This window comes from Bombina bombina, chromosome 2 (genome assembly GCF_027579735.1).
Source record: "Bombina bombina isolate aBomBom1 chromosome 2, aBomBom1.pri, whole genome shotgun sequence".
NCBI lineage: Eukaryota > Metazoa > Chordata > Amphibia > Anura > Bombinatoridae > Bombina > Bombina bombina.
Genome location: NC_069500.1, coordinates 328,085,522 through 328,107,603, shown reverse-complemented (window position 1 = coordinate 328,107,603; position 22,082 = coordinate 328,085,522). Strand labels below are relative to the sequence as shown.

The following is a 22,082-nucleotide window of genomic DNA, read 5'->3' as shown; positions in this document are numbered from 1 at the left end:
CTACAGAACAAGCAGCAGGATGTATACACATGGGGCAGAGACAACAGTGACTGACTGTGCTACTGTGTACATATATCAATACACTACAGAACAAGCAGACACGATGTATACACATGGGGCAGAGACAGCAGTGACTGACTGTGCTGCTGTGTACATATAACAGTACACTACAGAACAAGCAGCAGGATGTATACACATGGGGCAGAGACAGCAGTGACTGTGCTACTGTGTACATATAACAGTACACTACAGAACAAGCAGACACAATGTATACACATGGGGCAAAGACAGCAGTGACTGACTGTGCTGCTGTGTACATATAATAGTACACTACAGAACAAGCAGACACGATGTATACACATGGGGCAGAGACAGCAGTGACTGACTGTGCTGCTGTGTACATATAACAGTACACTACAGAACAAGCAGACACGATGTATACTCATGGGGCAGAGACAGCAGTGACTGACTGTGCTACTGTGTACATATAACAATACACTACAGAACAAGCAGACACGATGTATACTCATGGGGCAGAGACAGCAGTGACTGACTGTGCTACTGTGTACATATAACAGTACACTACAGAACAAGCAGCAGGATGTATACACATGGGGCAGAGACAGCAGTGACTGACTGTGCTGCTGTGTACATATAACAGTACACTACAGAACAAGCAGCAGGATGTATACACATGGGGAAGAGACAGCAGTGACTGTGCTACTGTGTACATATAACAGTACACTACAGAACAAGCAGACACAATGTATACACATGGGGCAAAGACAGCAGTGACTGACGGTGCTGCTGTGTACATATAATAGTACACTACAGAACAAGCAGACACGATGTATACACATGGGGCAGAGACAGCAGTGACTGACTGTGCTGCTGTGTGCATATAACAGTACACTACAGAACAAGCAGACACGATGTATACTCATGGGGCAGAGACAGCAGTGACTGACTGTGCTACTGTGTACATATAACAGTACACTACAGAACAAGCAGACACGATGTATACACATGGGGACGGCTACAGAGCACACAGGTTTAACATAGGTCGATGTATAAGAAGTAGATTTGTTCAGCTGTCTCGCAGTAGTGCTTTGCTGCTCCTTCAACAAAGGATACCAAAAGAATATAGTACACTTGATAACAGAAGTAAATTAGAAATTCGTTTAAAATTGTACGCTCTATCAGAATCATGAAATAACCATTTTGGGTTCCCATTTCCTTTAAATGGCAAAATAATCCTGCAATTTAATAAAGGAAATTCACTTTAAACCTTTCATTTTTTTTATTAAACATAATAGTTGTCATACTATTATTGCCTATCATGAATATAAGAAGCCTACTGACTAGCTGTGATACCAATACTTAAATATTTACCTATGAATCATGTTTTGAGAATGCAGATAGGCAAGCCCTTGCAAGGCACCATGGGTAATGGCAGCTATTTCAACTTCCTGAAGTGGCTTTTTATGAACTGCAGGAGAAAAAAACTGAAAAGTTAATTTAAAAAAAAAAAAAAAAACCAACAACAACTGGATTTTAAATCACTGATATTTGATTAATTTATAGGACTAAAATTATTAGCCCACAATATAAATAAAATAAAATAAATGTAAAAAACACAAAAATTAGAGGGAATTAAAACCCCTCCAAATTATTTTGGGATTCAGATAGAGAAAATAATTTAAAACAACTTTCTAGTTTACTTCTATTATCAAATTAGGTTCATTATCTTGGCATCCTTTGTTGAAGGTGCAGCATTTCCATACTCGGAGCAAGCTAAACACGTCAGGTGAGCCAATAGTAAGAGGAATATATGTGCAGCTAGTTCCTAGTATTGCATTGCTGCTCCGTAGCCTACCTGGTGTAATTTTCAACAATAGATACCAGGAGAACAAAGCAAATTAGACAATAGAAGCAAATTTGAAAGCAGTTTAAAATTGCATTATCTGTCTGATATTCAAAGAATAAAAAATGTGGGTTTCATGTCTCTTTAAGTAAATAGAAGCAATATTATTGTTTGGGAGTCATGACAGTTTATGATCACACAAAAATACTAAGAGCAATTTAAGATTTATCATCCTCATAGCTCTATGGCTAGGTGATTTTACCAACAGTTAATCTGCTTATCTATATTTGTATTAAAAAGAGCATCAGTTAAACATTTAAAAAAAAAAAAACTCTTTGCACAAAGAAATGTTAAGTTAATGCTGTTTAGATTTAGAATATATCAAGAAGTGCATGTCCGTGTACAGTTGGCAGCCAATCACGACTCATGCTGCTTTATTTGTGGGCAGTGACAGGCACCAGAAGCATATAAACAAAACATTTTTTATTCAGGAAAATCAATTTTTAAAAAAATAAATAAATCGAAAAATGGTTTTCTTCTAAATACAACAAAGGAAAAAAGATACTTGCGTTCCTCTAATACAATTTTAACATAACTCCATAAACCAAAGTGCAAATTACAATGTGTTTTCCCATCTTTTCATATTTTAACAGTTTTCTTGTATATACCTTCTAGCAAATCTGATGCAGATCCCAGACAGTACTCCATCACCAGCTGCGATTAAGCAGAAAACATACAAGATCAGTAATTCACATTTACAGCAGGCAGCACACATTATAATTACAGTTTATTTAAAAGACAGCTACTGCATGAACAACATAATAGAGATTCAGGCTACTACAGGGAGTGCAGAATTATTAGGCAAGTTGTATTTTTGAGGATTAATTTTATTATTGAACAACAACCATGTTCTCAATGAACCCAAAAAACTCATTAATATCAAAGCTGAATAGTTTTGGAAGTAGTTTTTAGTTTGTTTTTAGTTATAGCTATTTTAGGGGGATATCTGTGTGTGCAGGTGACTATTACTGTGCATAATTATTAGGCAACTTAACAAAAAACAAATATATACCCATTTCAATTATTTATTTTTACCAGTGAAACCAATATAACATCTCAACATTCACAAATATACATTTCTGACATTCAAAAACAAAACAAAAACAAATCAATGACCAATATAGACACCTTTCTTTGCAAGGACACTCAAAAGCCTGCCATCCATGGATTCTGTCAGTGTTTTGATCTGTTCACCATCAACATTGCGTGCAGCAGCAACCACAGCCTCCCAGACACTGTTCAGAGAGGTGTACTGTTTTCCCTCCTTGTAAATCTCACATTTGATGGACCACAGGTTCTCAATGGGGTTCAGATCAGGTGAACAAGGAGGCCATGTCATTAGATTTTCTTCTTTAATACCCTTTCTTGCCAGCCACGCTGTGGAGTACTTGGACGCGTGTGATGGAGCATTGTCCTGCATGAAAATCATGTTTTTCTTGAAGGATGCAGACTTCTTCCTGTACCACTGCTTGAAGAAGGTGTCTTCCAGAAACTGGCAGTAGGACTGGGAGTTGAGCTTGACTCCATCCTCAACCCGAAAAGGCCCCACAAGCTCATCTTTGATGATACCAGCCCAAACCAGTACTCCACCTCCACCTTGCTGGCGTCTGAGTCGGACTGGAGCTCTCTGCCCTTTACCAATCCAGCCACGGGCCCATCCATCTGGCCAATCAAGACTCACTCTCATTTCATCAGTCCATAAAACCTTAGAAAAATCAGTCTTGAGATATTTCTTGGCCCAGTCTTGACGTTTCAGCTTGTGTGTCTTGTTCAGTGGTGGTCGTCTTTCAGCCTTTCTTACCTTGGCCATGTCTCTGAGTATTGCACACCTTGTGCTTTTGGGCACTCCAGTGATGTTGCAGCTCTGAAATATGGCCAAACTGGTGGCAAGTGGCATCTTGGCAGCTGCACGCTTGACTTTTCTCAGTTCATGGGTAGTTATTTTGCGCCTTGGTTTTTCCACACGCTTCTTGCGACCCTGTTGACTATTTTGAATGAAACGCTTGATTGTTCGATGATCACGCTTCAGAAGCTTTGCAATTTTAAGAGTGCTGCATCCCTCTGCAAGATATCTCACTATTTTTGACTTTTCTGAGCCTGTCAAGTCGTTCTTTTGACCCATTTTGCCAAAGGAAAGGAAGTTGCCTAATAATTATGCACACCTGATATAGGGTGTTGATGTCATTAGACCACACCCCTTCTCATTACAGAGATGCACATCACCTAATATGCTTAATTGGTAGTAGGCTTTCGAGCCTATACAGCTTGGAGTAAGACAACATGCATAAAGAGGATGATGTGGTCAAAATACTCATTTGCCTAATAATTCTGCACTCCCTGTATATGGAAACAGAGCTTTTCTCTAGCTTTGTACAAATATTTTAGCCTTAGATTAGTTTTTTAGCTTTCAGAAAGAAAGCAACAACAACAACAAAAAAAAAAAAGGCCTTCTCGTCATTGCTTGATTACCGAACATTTACTTATGACTTGGCTCATTCTGAATATGCCAGGGATGATCTCAGACCATACAGAAAAACTGCACAAGTATCAATCATTGCAATTTATAGACTAAAAAATGAGCAACAAATAAACATTACAAATATTTTTTTATGAAAATAAAACCAACTCGAAAACAAGAGTCCACGAGCTAGTGAAGTATGGGATATACAATACTAACAGGAGGGGCAAAGTTTCCCAAACCTCAAAATGCCTATAAATACACCCCTCACCACACCCACAATTCAGTTTAACGAATAGCCAAGAAGTGGGGTGATAAAGAAAGGAGTAAAAAGCATCAACAAAGGAATTTGGAAATAATTGTGCTTTATACAAAAAAATCATAACCACCACAAAAAATGGGGTGGGCCTCATGGACTCTTGCCAATATGAAAGAAATTAATTTATCAGGTAACTTCTTACATAAATTATGTTTTCTTTCATGTAATTGGCAAGAGTCCATGAGCTAGTGACGTATGGGATAGCAATACCCAAGATGTGGAACTCCACGCAAGAGTCACTAAAGAGGGAGGGATAAAATAAAGGCAGCCAATTCCGCTGAATAAATAATCCACAACCCAAAATATAAGTTAATTCTCATAAATGTGAGGAAAAACTTAAATCAAAAGCAGAAAAATCAAACTGAAACAGCTGCCTGAAGAACTTTTCTACCAAAAACTGCTTCCGAAGAAGCAAAAACATCAAAATGGTCGAATTTAGTAAATGTATGCAAAAGAAGACCAAGTAGCAGCTTTGCAAATCTGATCAACTGAAGCTTCATTCTTAAAAGCCCAGGAAGTGAAAACTGATCTAGTAGAATGAGCTGTAATTCTCTGAGGCGGGGCTTGACCCGACTCCAAATAGGCTTGATGAATCAAAAGTTTAAACCACGAGGCCAAGGAAACGGCAGAAGCCTTCTGACCTTTCCTGGAACCAGAAAAGATAACAAATAGACTAGAAGTCTTCCTGAAATTTTTAGTAGCTTCAACATAATATTTCAAAGCTCTCACCACATCCAAAGAATGTAAAGATCTCCCCAAAGAATTCTTAGGATTAGGACACAAGGAAGGAACAACTATTTTTCTATTAATGTTGTTAGAATTTACAACCTTAGGTAAGAATTTAAATGAACTCCGCAAAACTGCCTTATCCTGATGAAAAATCAGAAAAGGAGATTCACAAGAGAGAGCGGATAATTCAGAAACTCTTCTAGCAGAAGAGATGGCTAAAAGAAACCACACTTTCCAAGAAAGTAGTTTAATGTCAAAAGAATGCATAGGCTCAAACGGAGGAGCCTGTAAAGCCTTCAAAACTAAATTAAGACTCCAAGGAGAGATTAATTTAATGACAGGCTTGATACGAATCAAAGCAAAACAATGAATATTAGGAAGTTAAGCAAACTTTCTGCGAAATAAAAAAGAAAGAACAGAGATTTGTCCTTTCAAGGAACTTGCAGACAAACCTTTATCCAAACCATCCTGAAGAAACTGTAAAATTCTAGAAATTCTAAAAGAATGCCAAGAGAATTTATGAGAAGAACACCATAAAATGTAAGTCTTCAAAACTCGATAATAAATCTTTCTAGAAACAGATTTACGAGCCTGCAACATAGTATTAATCACTGAGTCAGAGAAACCTCTATGACTAAGCACTAAGCGTTCAATTTCCATACCTTCAAATTCAATGATTTGAGATCCTGATGGAAGAACGGACATTGAGATAGAAGGTCTGGCCTTAATGGAAGTGGCCAAGGTTGGCAACTGGACATCCGAACAAGATCCGCATACAAAACCTTTGAGGCCATGCTGGAGCCACCAGCAGCACAAACGATTGCTCCATGATGATTTTGGAGATCACTCTTGGAAGAAGAACTAGAGGCGGGAAAATATAAGCAGGTTGATAACAACAAGGAAGTGTCAATGCATCCACTGCTTCCGCCTGAGGATCCCTGGACAGGTATCTGGGAAGTTTTTTGTTTAGATGAGATGCCATCAGATCTATTTCTGGAAGCCCCCACATCTGAACAACTTGAGAAAACACAACTGGGTGGAGAGACTATTCTCCCAGATGTAAAGTCTGACGACTGAGGTAATCCGCTTCCCAATTGTCTATACCTGGGATATGAACCGCAGAAATTAGACAGGAGCTGGATTCCACCCAAACAAATATCCGAGATACTTCTTTCATAGCTTGAGGACTGTGAGTCCCACCCTGATGATTGACATATGCTACAGTTGTAATATTGTCTGTCTGAAAACAAATTAACAGTTTTCTCTTCAACAGAGGCCAAAACTGAAGAGCCCTGAGTTCCAAAATATTGATTGGTAATCTCGCCTCTTGAGATTTCCAAACCCCTTGTGCTGTCAGAGATCCCTAAACAGCTCCCCAACCTGAAAGACTCGCATCTGTTGTTAACACAGTCCAGGTTGGACGAACAAAACAACAAGGCCCCTAGAATTAAAACTATGGTGATCTAACCACCAAGTCAGAGAAAGTCGAACATTGGGATTTAAGGATATTAATTGTGATATCCTTGTATAATCCCTACACCATTGGTTCAGCATAGAAAGCTGGAGAGGTCTCATATGAAAACGAGCAAAGGGGATCGCATCCGATGCTGCAGTCATGAGACCTAAAACTTCCATGCACATAGCTACTGAAGGGAATGACTGAGACTGAAGGTTCCGACAGGCTGCAACCAATTTCAAACGTCTCTTGTCTGTTAGAGACAAAGTTATGGACACTGAATCTATCTGGAAACCTAAAATGATTAGCCTTGTCTAAGGAATCAAAGAACTTTTTGGTAAATTGATCCTCCAACCATGTCTTAGAAGAAACAACACTAGTTGATTCGTGTGAGATTCTGCAGAATGTAAAGACTGAGCGAGTACCAAGATATCATCCAAATAAGGAAACAACACAATACCCTGCTCTCTGATTAAAGAGAGTAGGGCACCTAGAACCTTTGAAAAGATTATTGGAGCTGTCGCTAGGCCAAAAGGAAGAGCCACAAATTGGTAATGCTAGTCTAGAAAAGAGAATCTCAGAAACTGAAAGTGATCTGGATGAATCGGAATATGAAGATATGCATCCTGTAAGTCTATTGTGGACATATAATGCCCTTGCTGAACAAAAGGCAGAATAGTCCTTATAGTCACCATTTTAAAAGTTGGTACTCTTACATATCGATTCAAAATCTTTAGATCCAAAACTGGTCTGAATGAATTTCCTCTTTCTTTGGGACAATGAATAGATTTGAATAAAACCCCAGACCTGTTCCTGAAACGGAACTGGCATGATTACCCCTGATAACTCCAGGTCTGAACACACTTCAGGAAAGCCTGAGCCTTTACTGGGTTTGCTGGAATGCGTGAGAGAAAAAATCTTCTCACAGGCGGTCTTACTCTGAATCCTAGTCTGTACTACCCCTGAGAGACAATACTCTGAATCCAATGATTTTGGACCGAATTGATCCAAACATCTTTGAAACATTTTAAACTGCCCCCTACCAGCTGAGCTGGAATGAGGGCCGCACCTTCATGCAGACTTGGGGGCTGGCTTTGATCTCTTAAATGGCTTGGATTTATTCCAATTTGAAGAAGGCTTCCAATTGGAAACAGATTCCTTGGGGGAAGGATTAGATTTCTGTTCCTTATTTTGTCGAAAGGAACAAAAACGGTTAGAAGCTTTAGATTTACCCTTAGGACTTTTATCCTGAGGCAAAAAAACTCCCTGCCCCCAGTGACAGTTGAAATTATTGAATCCAACTGAGAACCAAATAATTTATTACCTTGGAAAGAAAGAGATAGCAATCTTAAATTATTAGTATGTTGAATCAACTTAACAATGCTAGACAAATCATGATCCGATACTTGTTGCCCTAAAGATTCCAACCAAAAAGTTGAAGCAGCTGCAACATCAGCCAAAGAAATTGCAGGCCTGAGAAGATGACCTGAATATAAATAAGGTTTCCTTAGACAAGATTCAAGTTTCCTATCCAAAGGATCTTTAAAAGAAGTACTATCTTCCGTAGGAATAGTAGTACGTTTAGCAATAGTAGAGATAGCCTCATCAACTTTAGGGATCTTTTCCCAAAACTCCTGGCAAAGGATACAATTTTTTAAACCTTGAAGAAGGAATAAAAAGTACCAGGCCTATTCCATTCTTTAGAAATCACATCAGAAATAGCATCAGGAACTGGAAAAACCTCTGGAATAACAACAGGAGGTTTATAAACAGAATTTAAACGTTTACTAGTTTTAATATCAAGAGGACTAGTTTCCTCCATATCTAATGTAATCAACAGAAAGAACAAATATACTCCATTTTAAATAAATAAGAGGATTTGTCAGTGTCAATATCTGAGGCAGGATCTTCTGAATCAGATAGATCCTCATCAGAGAAGGATAATTCAGTATGTTGCTGGTCATTTGAAATTTCATCAACTTTATGAGAAGTTTTAAAAGACCTTTTATGTTTATTAAAAGGCGGAATGGCAGACAAAGCCTTCTGAATGGAATCAGAAATAAATTCTTTTAAATTTACAGGTATATCTTGTGCATTAGATGTTGAGGAAACAGCAACAGGTAATGAAGAACTACTACTGATGGATACATTCTCTGCATGTAAAAGTTTATCATGACAACTATTACAAACCACAGCTGGAGGTATAACCTCCACAAGTTTACAACAAATGCACTTAGCTTTGGTAGAATTGTTATCAGGCCGGAGGGTTCCAACAGTGATTTCTGAGACAGGATCAGATTGAGACATCTTGCAAATGTAAGAGGAAAAAAACAACATATAAAGCAAAATTATCAATTTCCTTATATGGCAGTTTCAGGAATGGGAAAAAATGCAAACAGAATAGCCCTCTGACATAGAAAAAAGGCAAGAGGCAAATAGGAATTGGGGTCTTAAATAATGAAAATATTTGGCGGCAAGTATGACGCACAACAAACATAAAAATATTTTTTTTGCGCCAAAAATGTCTGGAAACGACACACTCGCCATACACTCGTCACAGATGACGCAAACTTGTGAAGGACTCGGCATCAACTAAGACACCGGAAATGACGAATTTCCGTCAACGAACGTAACTTCGCGCCAAAAAATCTCGCGCCAAGAATGACGCAATAAACTGGCACTTTGCGCTAACGCGAGCCTTATTCTGCCCACGAATTTAAAAGACAGTCAATTGAAAAAGAGACTATACCCCAGGTAAGAAATACAAAAAGGAAAAATACTGAAAAGGAAATATACTGAAAACCAAAAAGAAATATACAGAAAACCTGAATCATGGCAAATATAATTACAATACATATATTTAGAACTTTATATAAATACATAAAGTGCCAAACCATAGTTGAGAGTATCTTAAGTAATGAAAACATACTTACCAAAAGACACCCATCCACATATAGCAGATAGCCAAACCAGTACTGAAACGGTTATCAGTAGAGGTAATGGAATATAAGAGTATATCATCGATCTGAAAAGGGAGGCAGGAGATGAATCTCTACGACCGATAACAGAGAACCTATGAAAAGATCCCCCGTGAGGAAAACCATTGCATTCAATAGGTAATACTCCGTTCACATCCCTCTGACGTTCACTGTACTCTGAGAGGAAACGGGCTTCAAAATGCTGAGAAGCGCATATCAACGTAGAAATCTTAGCACAAACTTACTTCACCACTTCCATAGGAGGCAAAGTTTGGAAAAACTGAATTGTAGGTGTGGTGAGGGGTGCATTTATAGGCATTTTGAGGTTTGACAAACTTTGCCCCTCCTGGTAGGATTGTATATCCCATACGTCACTAGCTCATGGACTCTTGCCAATTACATGAAAGAAATAACTATTTTTGCACAGCTTATCCCAATTGACAGACTGACTGGCCACACCTCATCCACTCTTCAAAAAAATAAATAAACATTGTACTACATTTTAAAACCTTTTAGATGAAGAAAAAAGTAGTTACATTTTCATTCAAGAATGTGCACATTGTATATGCAATTATCAAATGTGCTGCAAACACTGAGATTGGCACCCTGGACATACTGGGCCATAATTTTAGAGTAATAATGTATGTAATAGGAGGTAGCTTTTAGTTAAAGGGATACTCTAGTCAAAATTAAACTTTCATGTAACCTGCCCTCGATTTAAATAAAAAAATAAAATAAAAAAAATGTTCATGATTCAGATGGGGCAGGCAATTTTAAACTTTTTCTAATTTACTACTATTATCAATTTTTCTTCGTTCTCTTGGTATCCTTTATTTGAAAAAGCAAGAATGTAAGCTTAGGAGCTGGACCATTATTGGTTCAGCACCTGGGTGGCACTTGCTGATTGGTGGCTACATTAAAACACCAATCAGCAAGCGCTACCCAGGTGCTGAACCAAAATTGGGCTTACATTCAAATAAAGATACAGATAGAAATTAGAAAATAATTAGGAGTAAATCAGAAAGTTGCTTAAAATTGCCTACTCTATCTGAATCATGAAAACAAAATTTATGCTTACCTGTTAAATTTATTTATTTCCGGATATAATGAGTACACAACGTCATCATTTACTAGTGGAAATATCACTCCCAGCCAGCAGGAGGCGGCCAAGTATCACTCCCCTTACCATAAACCCCAGTTATTCGACCAAAGGGAAATGGAAAAAAGGAATAACACAAAGGTGTCCCTAGTCGCCAGTAGAAAAAATTTAAAGCACGCATAACATCCAGGTTGTGCAACATATGTTCCTTATGAGAATAAGGATTAAGACATAGAGAAGGAACAACAAGTTCACAATTAATATTTCTATTTGGAACCACTGAAGGAAGAAAACTCAACTAGTACGAAGAAGCGCTTTATCCGAAAAATAAGATAAGGCGAATCACACTGCAAAGCCAAGAGTTCCGAAACTCTCTTAACAGAGAAGATAGCAATAAGAAACCTTCCAATATAACAACTTAATATCTACGGAATGCAATGTCTCAACCGGAGCCTGCTGCAAAACTTTAAGAACAAGGTTATGGCTCCAAGGAGGAGCAAAAGGCTTAAACACAGGCCAGATTCTAACCAGGGCCTGACAAAAAGATTACACATCTGGCACATCCGCCAGACAACTGAGTAACAAAATAGATAATGCAGAAATCTGACCCTTCAGAGAACTGACTGACAAACCCTTCTCCATACCTACCTGGAGAAAGGCCAAAATCCTAGGAATCCTGACCTTACTCCAAGAGTAGCCCTAGGATTCACACCAAAAAAGGTATTCACACCATACCTTATGGTAAAAGGTACCAGTAACAGACTTGCGAGCCTGAATCATAGTCTCAATGACCGACTCAGAAAAACCACGCTTAGACAGAACTAAGCGTTCAATCTCGAGAGCTACAGAGAAACGAAATTTAGATGAATGAAAGGACCCAGAATTAGAAGGTCCTTCCTCAGGGACAACCTCCAAGGTGGAAGAGATGACAACTCCACTAAGTCTGCATATATCCTGCGAGACCAAGCAAGAGCTAATACAATTACTGATGCGCTCTCCTGTTAAATACGAGCAATGACTTGTGGAAAGAGAGCAAACGGAAGAAACGGGTATGCTAGAGTGAAATCCCAAGGAACTGCCAGAGCATCTATCAGGGCGACCTGTGGATCTCTTGACCTTAAACCATACCTTGCAAGTTTGGCATTCTACCGAGACGCCATCAGATCCAACGCCGGCACCCCTCATCTGAGAGTTAACCGGGAGAATACCTCCGGGTGGAGAACCCACTACCCGGGACAAAATGTCTGTCTGCTCTGAAAAACCGCTTCCTAGTTGTCCACCCCTGGAATGTGGATGACAGATATACAACAATAGTAAACTTCCGCCCACTGAACAATTCGAGCCACCTCCTTTATGGAAAAGGAACTCCGAGTTCCTCCCTGGTGGTTGATGTAAGCCACAGAGGTAATATTGTCAAACAGGAACCCGATAACTCGCCTAAGGACAACTGAAGCCAAGCCATCGGATCATTGAAAATCGCTCTCAACTCCAAGATAATTAAGTGGAGAGCAGACTCCTCCAGAGTCCATAGACCCTGCACCTTTAACAAGTCCCAGACTGCTCCCCAGCCTAGCAGGCTGTCATCCATAGTCACAATCGCCTAGGAAGGTCTCCGGAAGCATGTGCCCCGAGACAGATGCTCCTGAAAAAAACACCACGGAAGAGAGACTCTTGTCAACTGGTCTAGATCTATCAACTGAGACAGATCCAAAAGGCCTCCGTTCCATTGTCTGAACCTGCGAACCTGCAGAGCTCTCAAATGGAATCGAGCAAAGTGAATGATGTCCATGGAAGCAACCATCAGACCAATTACCTCCATACATTGTGTCACTGATGGCCAAACAGTAGATTGCAGAAAGGGGCAAGAGGAAAGAATCTTTGATTTCTGCCCTCTGACAGAAATATTTGCATAGATAGGGAAATTATTATGGTCCCTAAGCAAACTACCCCTGTAGCTGACACAAGGGAACTCATTTTCAGATACACTATCCATTTGTGGGAACGAAAAAAGACAAGAGAGTTTGCTTATTGAAAAGATGGTGCCTGAACCAATAAGTCGTCCAGGAAAGGCGCCACTGCAATTCCCCAAAACCTAATCACTGCCAAGAGTGAGAAAATTCTGGGAGCCGTGGCAAGGCCAAAGTGTCTGAGCAGAAGGGAAATCTCAGGAATTTGAAGATACGCGTCCCTCGGGTCAATGGTCGGCATGAACTGACCCTCCTGGACCAAAGGAAGAATGGAACAAATTATTTCCATTTTGAAGGACGGTACTCTGAGAAAACTTGTTGAGACACTTAAGTCTAGAATAGGATGAAAAGTTCTCTCTCTTATGGGAACCACGAACAGGTTTGAACATCATCACTCCCAAGGAGGAAAGATCCCAAACACAATTCAAAATTGCCTCTCTTATATCTGATCTACCGATAAACATGAGAGGTGGATCTAGAATTCTATTTAGAACCCTGAGATACTATGTCCACAGCCTAACTGGGACATCTCGTATCCAAGCTTGAAGAAAACAGAGAAATCCATCCCCCCCAATGGTCCAATCCAGGATCGGGTGCAAACCCTTCATGCCGATTTAGACACAGCTGCGTTTTTTTACTCTGATGTCCTCCAGGTCGATTCTTCTTGTCTTGTGGTAGAAAAGACCCTTTTCCACCCATAATATCGGAAATGTTTCTGCCAGACCAGGATCAAACAAGGTCTTACCCTTGTAAGGAAGCGTCAGAAGCTTGGAATCAGAGGAAAAGCAACTGACCAAGAATAAAGCCACAACACCCTGCGGGCTAGCACAGCAAAGCCAGATATCTTGGCTCCTGGTTTAATGACGTGCATGGTAGCAGCAGGATTAAAAGAATTGGTGAATTTATGAGCCTTAATTCCGTTCTGGATCTCCTCCAAAGGAGTCTCTACCAAAATTGAATCAGACAAGACGTTGCACCAGGAAACATCCTTTTAAAGGACAGGAAAAAAAGAATCCCTGACTTCTCCCATTACTGTGAAAAAATATCCTAGCACTGTCTGGAACAGGGAAAACTAGATTCATTAGGGTTGACAACGACAGGCAAGTCAAAGTCGTCCAAAGTAGCCAAAACCTTCTTTAACAATACACAAAGGTGTTCAAGCTTAAATCTGAAGGTTACTACTTCAGCATCAGATGAAGGAATTATACTGTCCGAAACTGAGATTTCACCCTCAGAGGCTACCGACATATCCTTCTCATTAGACTTATGAGGTAGGGTAACCTGAGTAGCAGTAAGCGGAACAGAAACCTTACTATGTGAATCTCTAAATGTCCTCTTGCATTTTCCATTCAACATAGGAAAAATCAGATAATGCCACAGATACTGCCAAGGATAGCTGTGCAGCAAAATCTATAGGCAAATATACTCCTCCAGGAGACAGAGGAACCACAGGGCACTTCATGTGACACCATTAAGGCTTAGGACGTGCAAGGAAAAAGCTGTGGCATTGCCAGGACAGCTTCATCCTGAGAGACATAGGGCTCAGAGATAATCTATCAAAAATACAAGCTAAGCATGCAGCACAGAATTGAAAACAAAACAGTTTGCTCCTCAATACCTATCATAGGTTTCAAACAGGTGGCAATAGAACAACAATATTGCACAACACAGCAACTTATCCACTGTACCACAGAGAACACTGGCTTATAATAGAAAATAAAAAAATACTATGTACTGTCACTTTAAGAACAGTACTCCGGTAACAATTTACATTAGTTGAAACAAGTAATGCTGAATGCAAACATGTATATAAACACTTATTCAATGTACTTTTGTAATTCCAATGCTTCATGCAAACATGTACACACTTAGACTACTGCTGTTTCTCAAAAAACAGTCTCCTAATATTATTAGCAATGAAAAAGTGGAGGAAACCAGGCAACTAGACAAAGTCCGCTTTTCACAGACTGTGATAGGACATAAGAAAAAACAATGACCAGCAGTGACCATTCTAAACAGCAAGGAACTTGCTGCGATACACAAGTCCTCCCACGGATGCAGCAGATGCCGCTCAGTAGGAGGGAGAACACATGACCGGGTAGGAAGAAGCTGCGCCATTAAGAAAAGCGCGCGCTTCCAACCCGGCTCGAAAGTAAAAGTAAGCACTCTGAGACCAATGGCGGATTAGACCGCACAATAAGCCTCAGATCGCAAAAAAATGTAAAATCCTAACTGTGAACTTTTTTCCCTAGCATAAACAAGCCTCTTGCGTTTACCCAACGTGTCTGAAACACATTTCACTACTCTGAGAAACTTAGTGCCATAATAATAACACCCTCTTACTGTGTACACTGAGCGTAACGCAGCATTACCTGCTAGCTGGTGTTAGAGCTCCGGGGAAAATATGCACTTAATCGTTACATATCTGAAAACGAATAAAAATACAAACAGTCCACAGTATATAAAAGGTGGAAATACTTTATATACCAGTAAAAAGTAAAAAACCCAAGTCTCTAATGTCACAATAACAGTGCCTGCTCCATGCCTGAAAATATCCTTATAAAGCATATATATGTCCCAAATAAAGCTGCAGCTCACCTTATTAAGTGCACAGTCTCCAATACCTAAAAGACAAAAGGCACTTACTTGCAGTCTGGCCGTCCGGCAGGAGGACAGCTTACAAGGTGTGAGAGGACGCCACTCCCTACAGAGACCTGTAGAAAAAAAGAAAGAACAGAGTAAACCTACTCTGGCTTTCTATACCATGGGTAGCGAATATGTTATTAAAACCCAGCAATGATCACCTTACAAGTTACCAACTGCTTTAAAGCCACCACTACTGCAGAGATTGACGTGGACTACAGCTAGACCCAAAAATCTTGCTTGAAGCGAAAGAAATCCAATTTTCTTCAGACACCAAAACTTCACCTCCTCCATTGACAAAAGGCAAATAGATTGACTGGGGTTTATGGGAAGTGGAGTGATACTTGGCAGTTTTGCTGTGGTGCTCTTTGCCTCCTCCTGCTGGCCAGGAGTGATATTCCCACTAGTAATTGATGACGTTGTGGACTCACCATATTTTAGGAAAGAAAGTTTAATTTTGACTAGACTATCCCTTTAACTAAAACTATTAAACATTTAAATGCTGGGATCAAATAGCCTCATTTGTAAAGTATATTTTTCTTTAATATATTTAAAACAAGATAAATGCTAACTGTAGTGACATGGTGATCACGGAATTCAAACTAAGAATCATGACATTAAAGGGCCACTAAACCCAAAATCTTTCTTTCATGATTCAGAAAGTACATACAAATTTAAATAACATTACAATTTACTTCTATTATTTATTTTGCTTCATTTTTAAGATATCCTTATTTGAAGAAAAAGCAGTGAACATGGGTGAGCCAATCACATGAGACTTCTATGTGCAGCAACCAATCAGCAGCTACTGATCATATCTAGATATGCTTTTCAGCAAAGAATATCAAGAGAATAAAACAAATTAGATAATAGAAGTAAATTAGAAAGATGTTTAAAAATGCATTCTCTTTCTAAATCATGAAAGAAAAAATGTCGGTATCATGGCCCTTTAATAAATCCAAGAATTGAGTGGTTGGAGTGCACTTTGAGAAGTTTGTATGCTCGTTCTGCAGCATGATCAAGTTATTGCACACATATCACACGCAGAATGTGTAATGCACTTACACATAACACCCATTTACTGCTTAAGGCCTTAACGGTGTTTGAAAACAGATTTGTGAAAACTATTTTTAAACTGAGAGCATATCACTGTGATCTTGTAGAAAATGTAGTGACAATACAACAATGTCATGCATTGTGAGAACTACTGGTACACTATTTTTTTTCTTTTTAAAGCAGAGCTGCTAACAAAATTAAATGTACATACCCATGCAGTATGCTCCTTCAAGTAGCAGCCTTTGTACTCAATGGTGTTGGGATGCTTCAATTGTTGTAGAAATTTTACTTCCTTTATTATATCCTGCCATTTCTACACAAAAAAACTCTGCATTAATATGTTATATCACACATAACAACAGACTATTAAAACTGACTAAAGGTAAATTAAAGAGACTGCAAACAATACATTTTTATACTACAATTGTGCAGCATGTGCACCGTTATTTAAGTCATTTATATCTTCACCTTATTAAAAATAAAATAAAAAAGAGATATAAATTTATTTGATGATACGCAATATCCTTATCTAGTACAGCTTCATTCAGTGAGGGAGCACATGCTAGAATGAAGTGAACAGCGCAACTGATTTGGCTGGGATTAAACAACAACACTGACATTTTTTTTATTTTGGTTTAAAACATTGGGCCAGGAAGGAGGGATTGGGGATATTATAAAAGAACTCTGAAGATCTTTCATATAAATATAGCTTTAGTTTTTATATGATGACGATATTAATGAAGTACCAAATTATGCACAACTGTAATACTCTGTATTAAGAAAAAAAAAAGTATTGTTCACCATCCCTTTAAACCTTATTTATTTTAAATAAACTATTATGCTATAGCTTTAAAAAAAATGTATAGTATAGGTCACCAAAGAGTTCCTTACTCCAGTCTAATATGCTGAAGTGTATACTACTGGGAGGAAGTTCTGGGCCTCTGTGTTATTAGCATTTCAATATTTTATTCACTATGTTATAGTTAATGTCTTTTATACCAGAGTTTCTCAACTCAAGATTTTCAGGATTTTCCATCTTTGGCTGATTAGTGACTCAAACACAGACTGGTCCCTGTATACTGAAAGCCTTTAAATCTGACCCAATAGCCTTACTTGAGAACTAGAGGTGAAAATACTACTTTATTCAGCCTTTCCTTATTGGCTAAAGAAGATTTGTTTTTTGTGAAGAAAAAAAAAAAAAGGTTTGTTACCTCATTCATTTGCTTCCCACTATAGGTCATCTTCTTAATAGCAACCACTTCATTAGTCACGGAATTAGTTGCCTAGAAATTAAAATAAATAAAAAATCAGGTAATAAAATAAGCAGCTGATGCAGATAATGTATGAACAAACATAAGATTATTATTATTATGCTACTTTATTTATGAAGCGCCAGCATATTCTGCAGCACTGTCCATGGATACAGTTTATTTAAATAAAACAATAATATAAAACTTGTAAGAGACAGGACAAAATTTACAAACACATACAGGATGAATTGAGGACCCTATTACCGTGGGAACTTACAATCTAGAAGGGTTGGAGGTTGAGAAACAGGAGGTGAGGACTGCAAGATTGAATGAGGCAAATTTTGTTAGGTAAGAGAAATATTATTGAGTTGGGTGGTGGGCTTCTCTGAACAGAAAAGTCTTCAGAGAGCCTTTAAAGGAAGAAAGAGTAGGGCAAAGCCTGACAGCACGAGAGAGAGTGTTCCAGAGAGTAGGTGCTGCACGACAGAAGTCCTGCAGTCTAGCATGAGAAGAGATGATAGTCGCAGATGCAAGGAGCAGGTCATTGATGGATCTTAGTGGGCGGCTAGAGTATACTTGTTGATTAGAGAGGATAGGTAGAGGGGAGCAGTGTTGGTGAGCGCTTTGTATGCAAGGGTGAGAATTTTGAATTTAATTCTGCTATGAATGGGGAGCCAATGAAGGGACTCGCAGAGATTATATTTATATTAACTTAAAGGGACATGAAACCCAAACTTTTCTTTCGTGATTTAGAAAGAGCATGTCATTTTAAACAACTTTCTAATTTACTTCTATTATCTAATTTGCTTCATTCTCTTGATATCACTAGCTGAAAAGCATATCTAGATATGCTCAGTAGCTGCTGATTGGTTGCTGCACATAGAGGCCTTGTGTGATTGGCTCACACATATGCATTGCTATTTCTTCAACAAAGGATATCTAAAGAATTGAGCAAATTAGATAATAAAAGTAAATTGGAAAGTCGTTTAAAATTACATGCCCTATCTGAATCATGAAAGTTTAATTTTGACTAGACTGCCCCTTTAAGCCCACCCACATCATAATTCAGAATTTATATTAAGTTTACACATCCTTAAAAATGGAAGAATTCCATTAACCAATATTTGATTTGTTGATTTTTACAATACCTGGTAAGCAATATCATATAAATAATTGTTTAAAATCAAGGAGAAATAAATGTATATAGTGTATGCTCTCTTTAGGGGACAGTCTATTGCAAAGTTAAAGTGTCACTTGTGTTCAGAAATTAGCTTGGCAGGATAAAGAGCTGGGTGAACAGTTGCAGTTGTGACTACAGTTCCAGAGAAAATGGAAAACTAAACATAATTTGTAATTATTTATATTTAATTATTCATTGTGTTCAAATTAAATTTAAAGAGGTTTAGCAAACATGAACATATACATTTACATCTAGACCACTTATTTTATATGTGGCACATTTTTATTACTTAGCTTAAAATGGGTTATTTATATATAATGGCATAACAAACACACTATTATTTTAGCATTAATAGATAGTGTTTGGCATATTTATTATTTAAGATCTCATGGACATATTAGCATGTAAAGGAAATTTCTATAGTAATAACAAAAGGCTTTACATTTGTTAAGTTAAAGCATATTATTATTTAGCAAGTGGTCATAAAACAAGTGGTTATTTAAGACTGCGTGCTTAAGTCATGCAAAGAGCATTAACAGTTACATTGCACACCAGGTATTTCTGTGTTGTTCATGAGCAGGACACGAGATTGGCAGTATGTTGCTAGTGATTGAAACAATGATCATGACCTTTTTAACAGTGACAATGAATTTCACTTCGGAGCGTAAACTTAACTATGCGTTTAACCCCATTTCATTTGCGGAAAATAAAATGCTATAACAAATAAATGAATTTTATTATGATTATTATTATTTCTATTGAACAGACCTTTAACGCAATTTATACTTATTAGGTCACTTAACACATTTGGAATATTACACACACATTATATCAACTGAATAATCTGTGTGTGGCTCCTAGCTCCTAAGGAAATTGGTTTTGCTTAATTGCAGAATATTTCATGACTGAAACTATATCCATTTAAAAAAAAAAAAAAAAAAAAAAGTTAAAAAGGTCAACAAATTTAGAGACAAATTTTAAAAGAGAATGTTTCTTACAAAATAAACTGCTCCAAAGCTGCCATGGCCAATTTCATGTAGATCCACAAAAACTTTATCAGGGTCCTCTTTGCAAAAGAGGTCAGCTAAGTCAGGATCCTTCTGTAGTCCTTTGCGCATCTTGGATGGTATTGTAACATCACTCATCCTTTGAATCGTTCACTTTATGCTACATGGAATGTGTATCGGTCTTTAAGATCAGCACCTTAAAAAAATAAAAAAACTGTTTTACTAAAGGAAATAAAAAGGCAGTCAAAACATACAAACATCTTGGTCATAGACATACTCCCATTAGCACACCACTTTGATATAGATATGGTAAAGAGCTTTTACCAGAAAAGGGTAAGTATAACCGACTTTCGAGCGCAGCCTATACTGTAAAAAATATGACAAATCTAAAACACATTAAAATAAAGTTTTACACACATATTTACACTTTTTACTAAAAATAATAATATATATGTGTGTGTATATGTGTGTGTATATGTGTGTGTGTATATATATATATATATACACACAATTAAATAAAAAAAAGTGTTTAAAGGAATATGGTATAGGGCAAGGTATATACATATACACACTTTTTTCATGAGCCTCCTTGAATTTAAAAAAAAAAAATTCTAGAAGACCTGAAAGTCTTAAAAGGTAATTTCCTCTCTTTATCCCAGTTCCAGTTCTTGTATAGCCAAACAGACTCAGTTGGAGAGCAAGGAAGAGTTATTGGGCAAGAATAAGCAGCAGAGAGCAAACATCTATGAAAAGGAATTAGAATTATTAATTATCATCATTTAACACAATATTCTACAGAGTTCCATATATGTAACTAGAGTTATCAGTACAATAATATTAGATTTGCAATGCAGATGATACAGGAAGAAGGTACCAGTACAGTACACTACTGTCCATAAATATTGGAAGGTAGGATGGGGAGGTGACCTGAAGTCTTTTTTGAATTTTCACTTCAAGAACACTATACAGGTAGCCCTCAGTTTACGCCGGGGTTAGGTTCCAGGAGGAATGGTTGTAAATTGAAACCGTTGTAAATTGAAACCCAGTTTATAATGTAAGTCAATGGGAAGTGAGGGAGTTAGGTTCCAGGCCCCTCTCAAAATTGTCATAAGTAACACCTAATACATTATTTTTAAAGGTTTGAAATGAAGACTTTAAATGCTAAACAGCATTATAAACCTAATAATATAGATTGTGTCATCATCAAACTAAAAGTGTGTATTACCTGCAGGTACATATGACCAAATCCAGAATTAAAAAAATAAAATAAAATTCAGAGTTTTCCATTTAAAAAAACATAATTTATGCTTACCTGATAAATTTATTTCTCTTGTAGTGTAGTCAGTCCACGGGTCATCCATTACTTATGGGGATTATATCTCTTCCCCAACAGGAAGTTGCAAGAGGATCACCCAAGCAGAGCTGCTATATAGCTCCTCCCCTCACATGTCATATCCAGTCATTCGACCGAAACAAGACGAGAAAGGAGAAACCATAGGGTGCAGTGATGACTGGAGTTTAATAAAAAATTTAGAACTGCCGTAAAAGATAGGGCGGGCCATGGACTGACTACACTACAAGAGAAATAAATTTATCAGGTAAGCATAAATTATGTTTTCTCTTGTTAAGTGTAGTCAGTCCACGGGTCATCCATTACTTATGGGATACCAATACCAAAGCTAAAAGTACACGGATGATGGGAGGGACAAGGCAGGAACTTTAAACGGAAGGAACCACTGCCTGTAGAACCTTTCTCCCAAAAACAGCCTCCGAAGAAGCAAAAGTGTCAAATTTGTAAAATTTTGAAAAAGTGTTAAGTGAAGACCAAGTTGCAGCCTTGCAAATCTGTTCAACAGAGGCCTCATTTTTAAAGGCCCAGGTGGAAGCCACAGCTCTAGTAGAATGAGCTGTAATCCTTTCAGGAGGCTGCTGTCCAGCAGTCTCATAGGCTAAACGTATTATGCTACGAAGCCAAAAAGAGAGAGAGGTAGCCGAAGCTTTTTGACCTCTCCTCTG

General features: G+C 38.0%; 1 protein-coding gene across 1 annotated transcript in view; it reads right to left on the bottom strand.

Moving 5' to 3' along the window:
• The window catches only part of TAOK3 (TAO kinase 3), a gene marked incomplete in the record, with an annotated part of 945,289 nt that overhangs the window by 723,161 nt on the left and 200,046 nt on the right, over positions 1–22,082 (bottom strand). Inside the window, 5 exon segments of the mRNA XM_053701678.1 lie at positions 1,393–1,489; positions 2,533–2,578; positions 16,841–16,942; positions 17,841–17,912; positions 20,058–20,262. Of these exon segments, the coding sequence (XP_053557653.1) occupies positions 1,393–1,489; positions 2,533–2,578; positions 16,841–16,942; positions 17,841–17,912; positions 20,058–20,204 (464 nt within the window).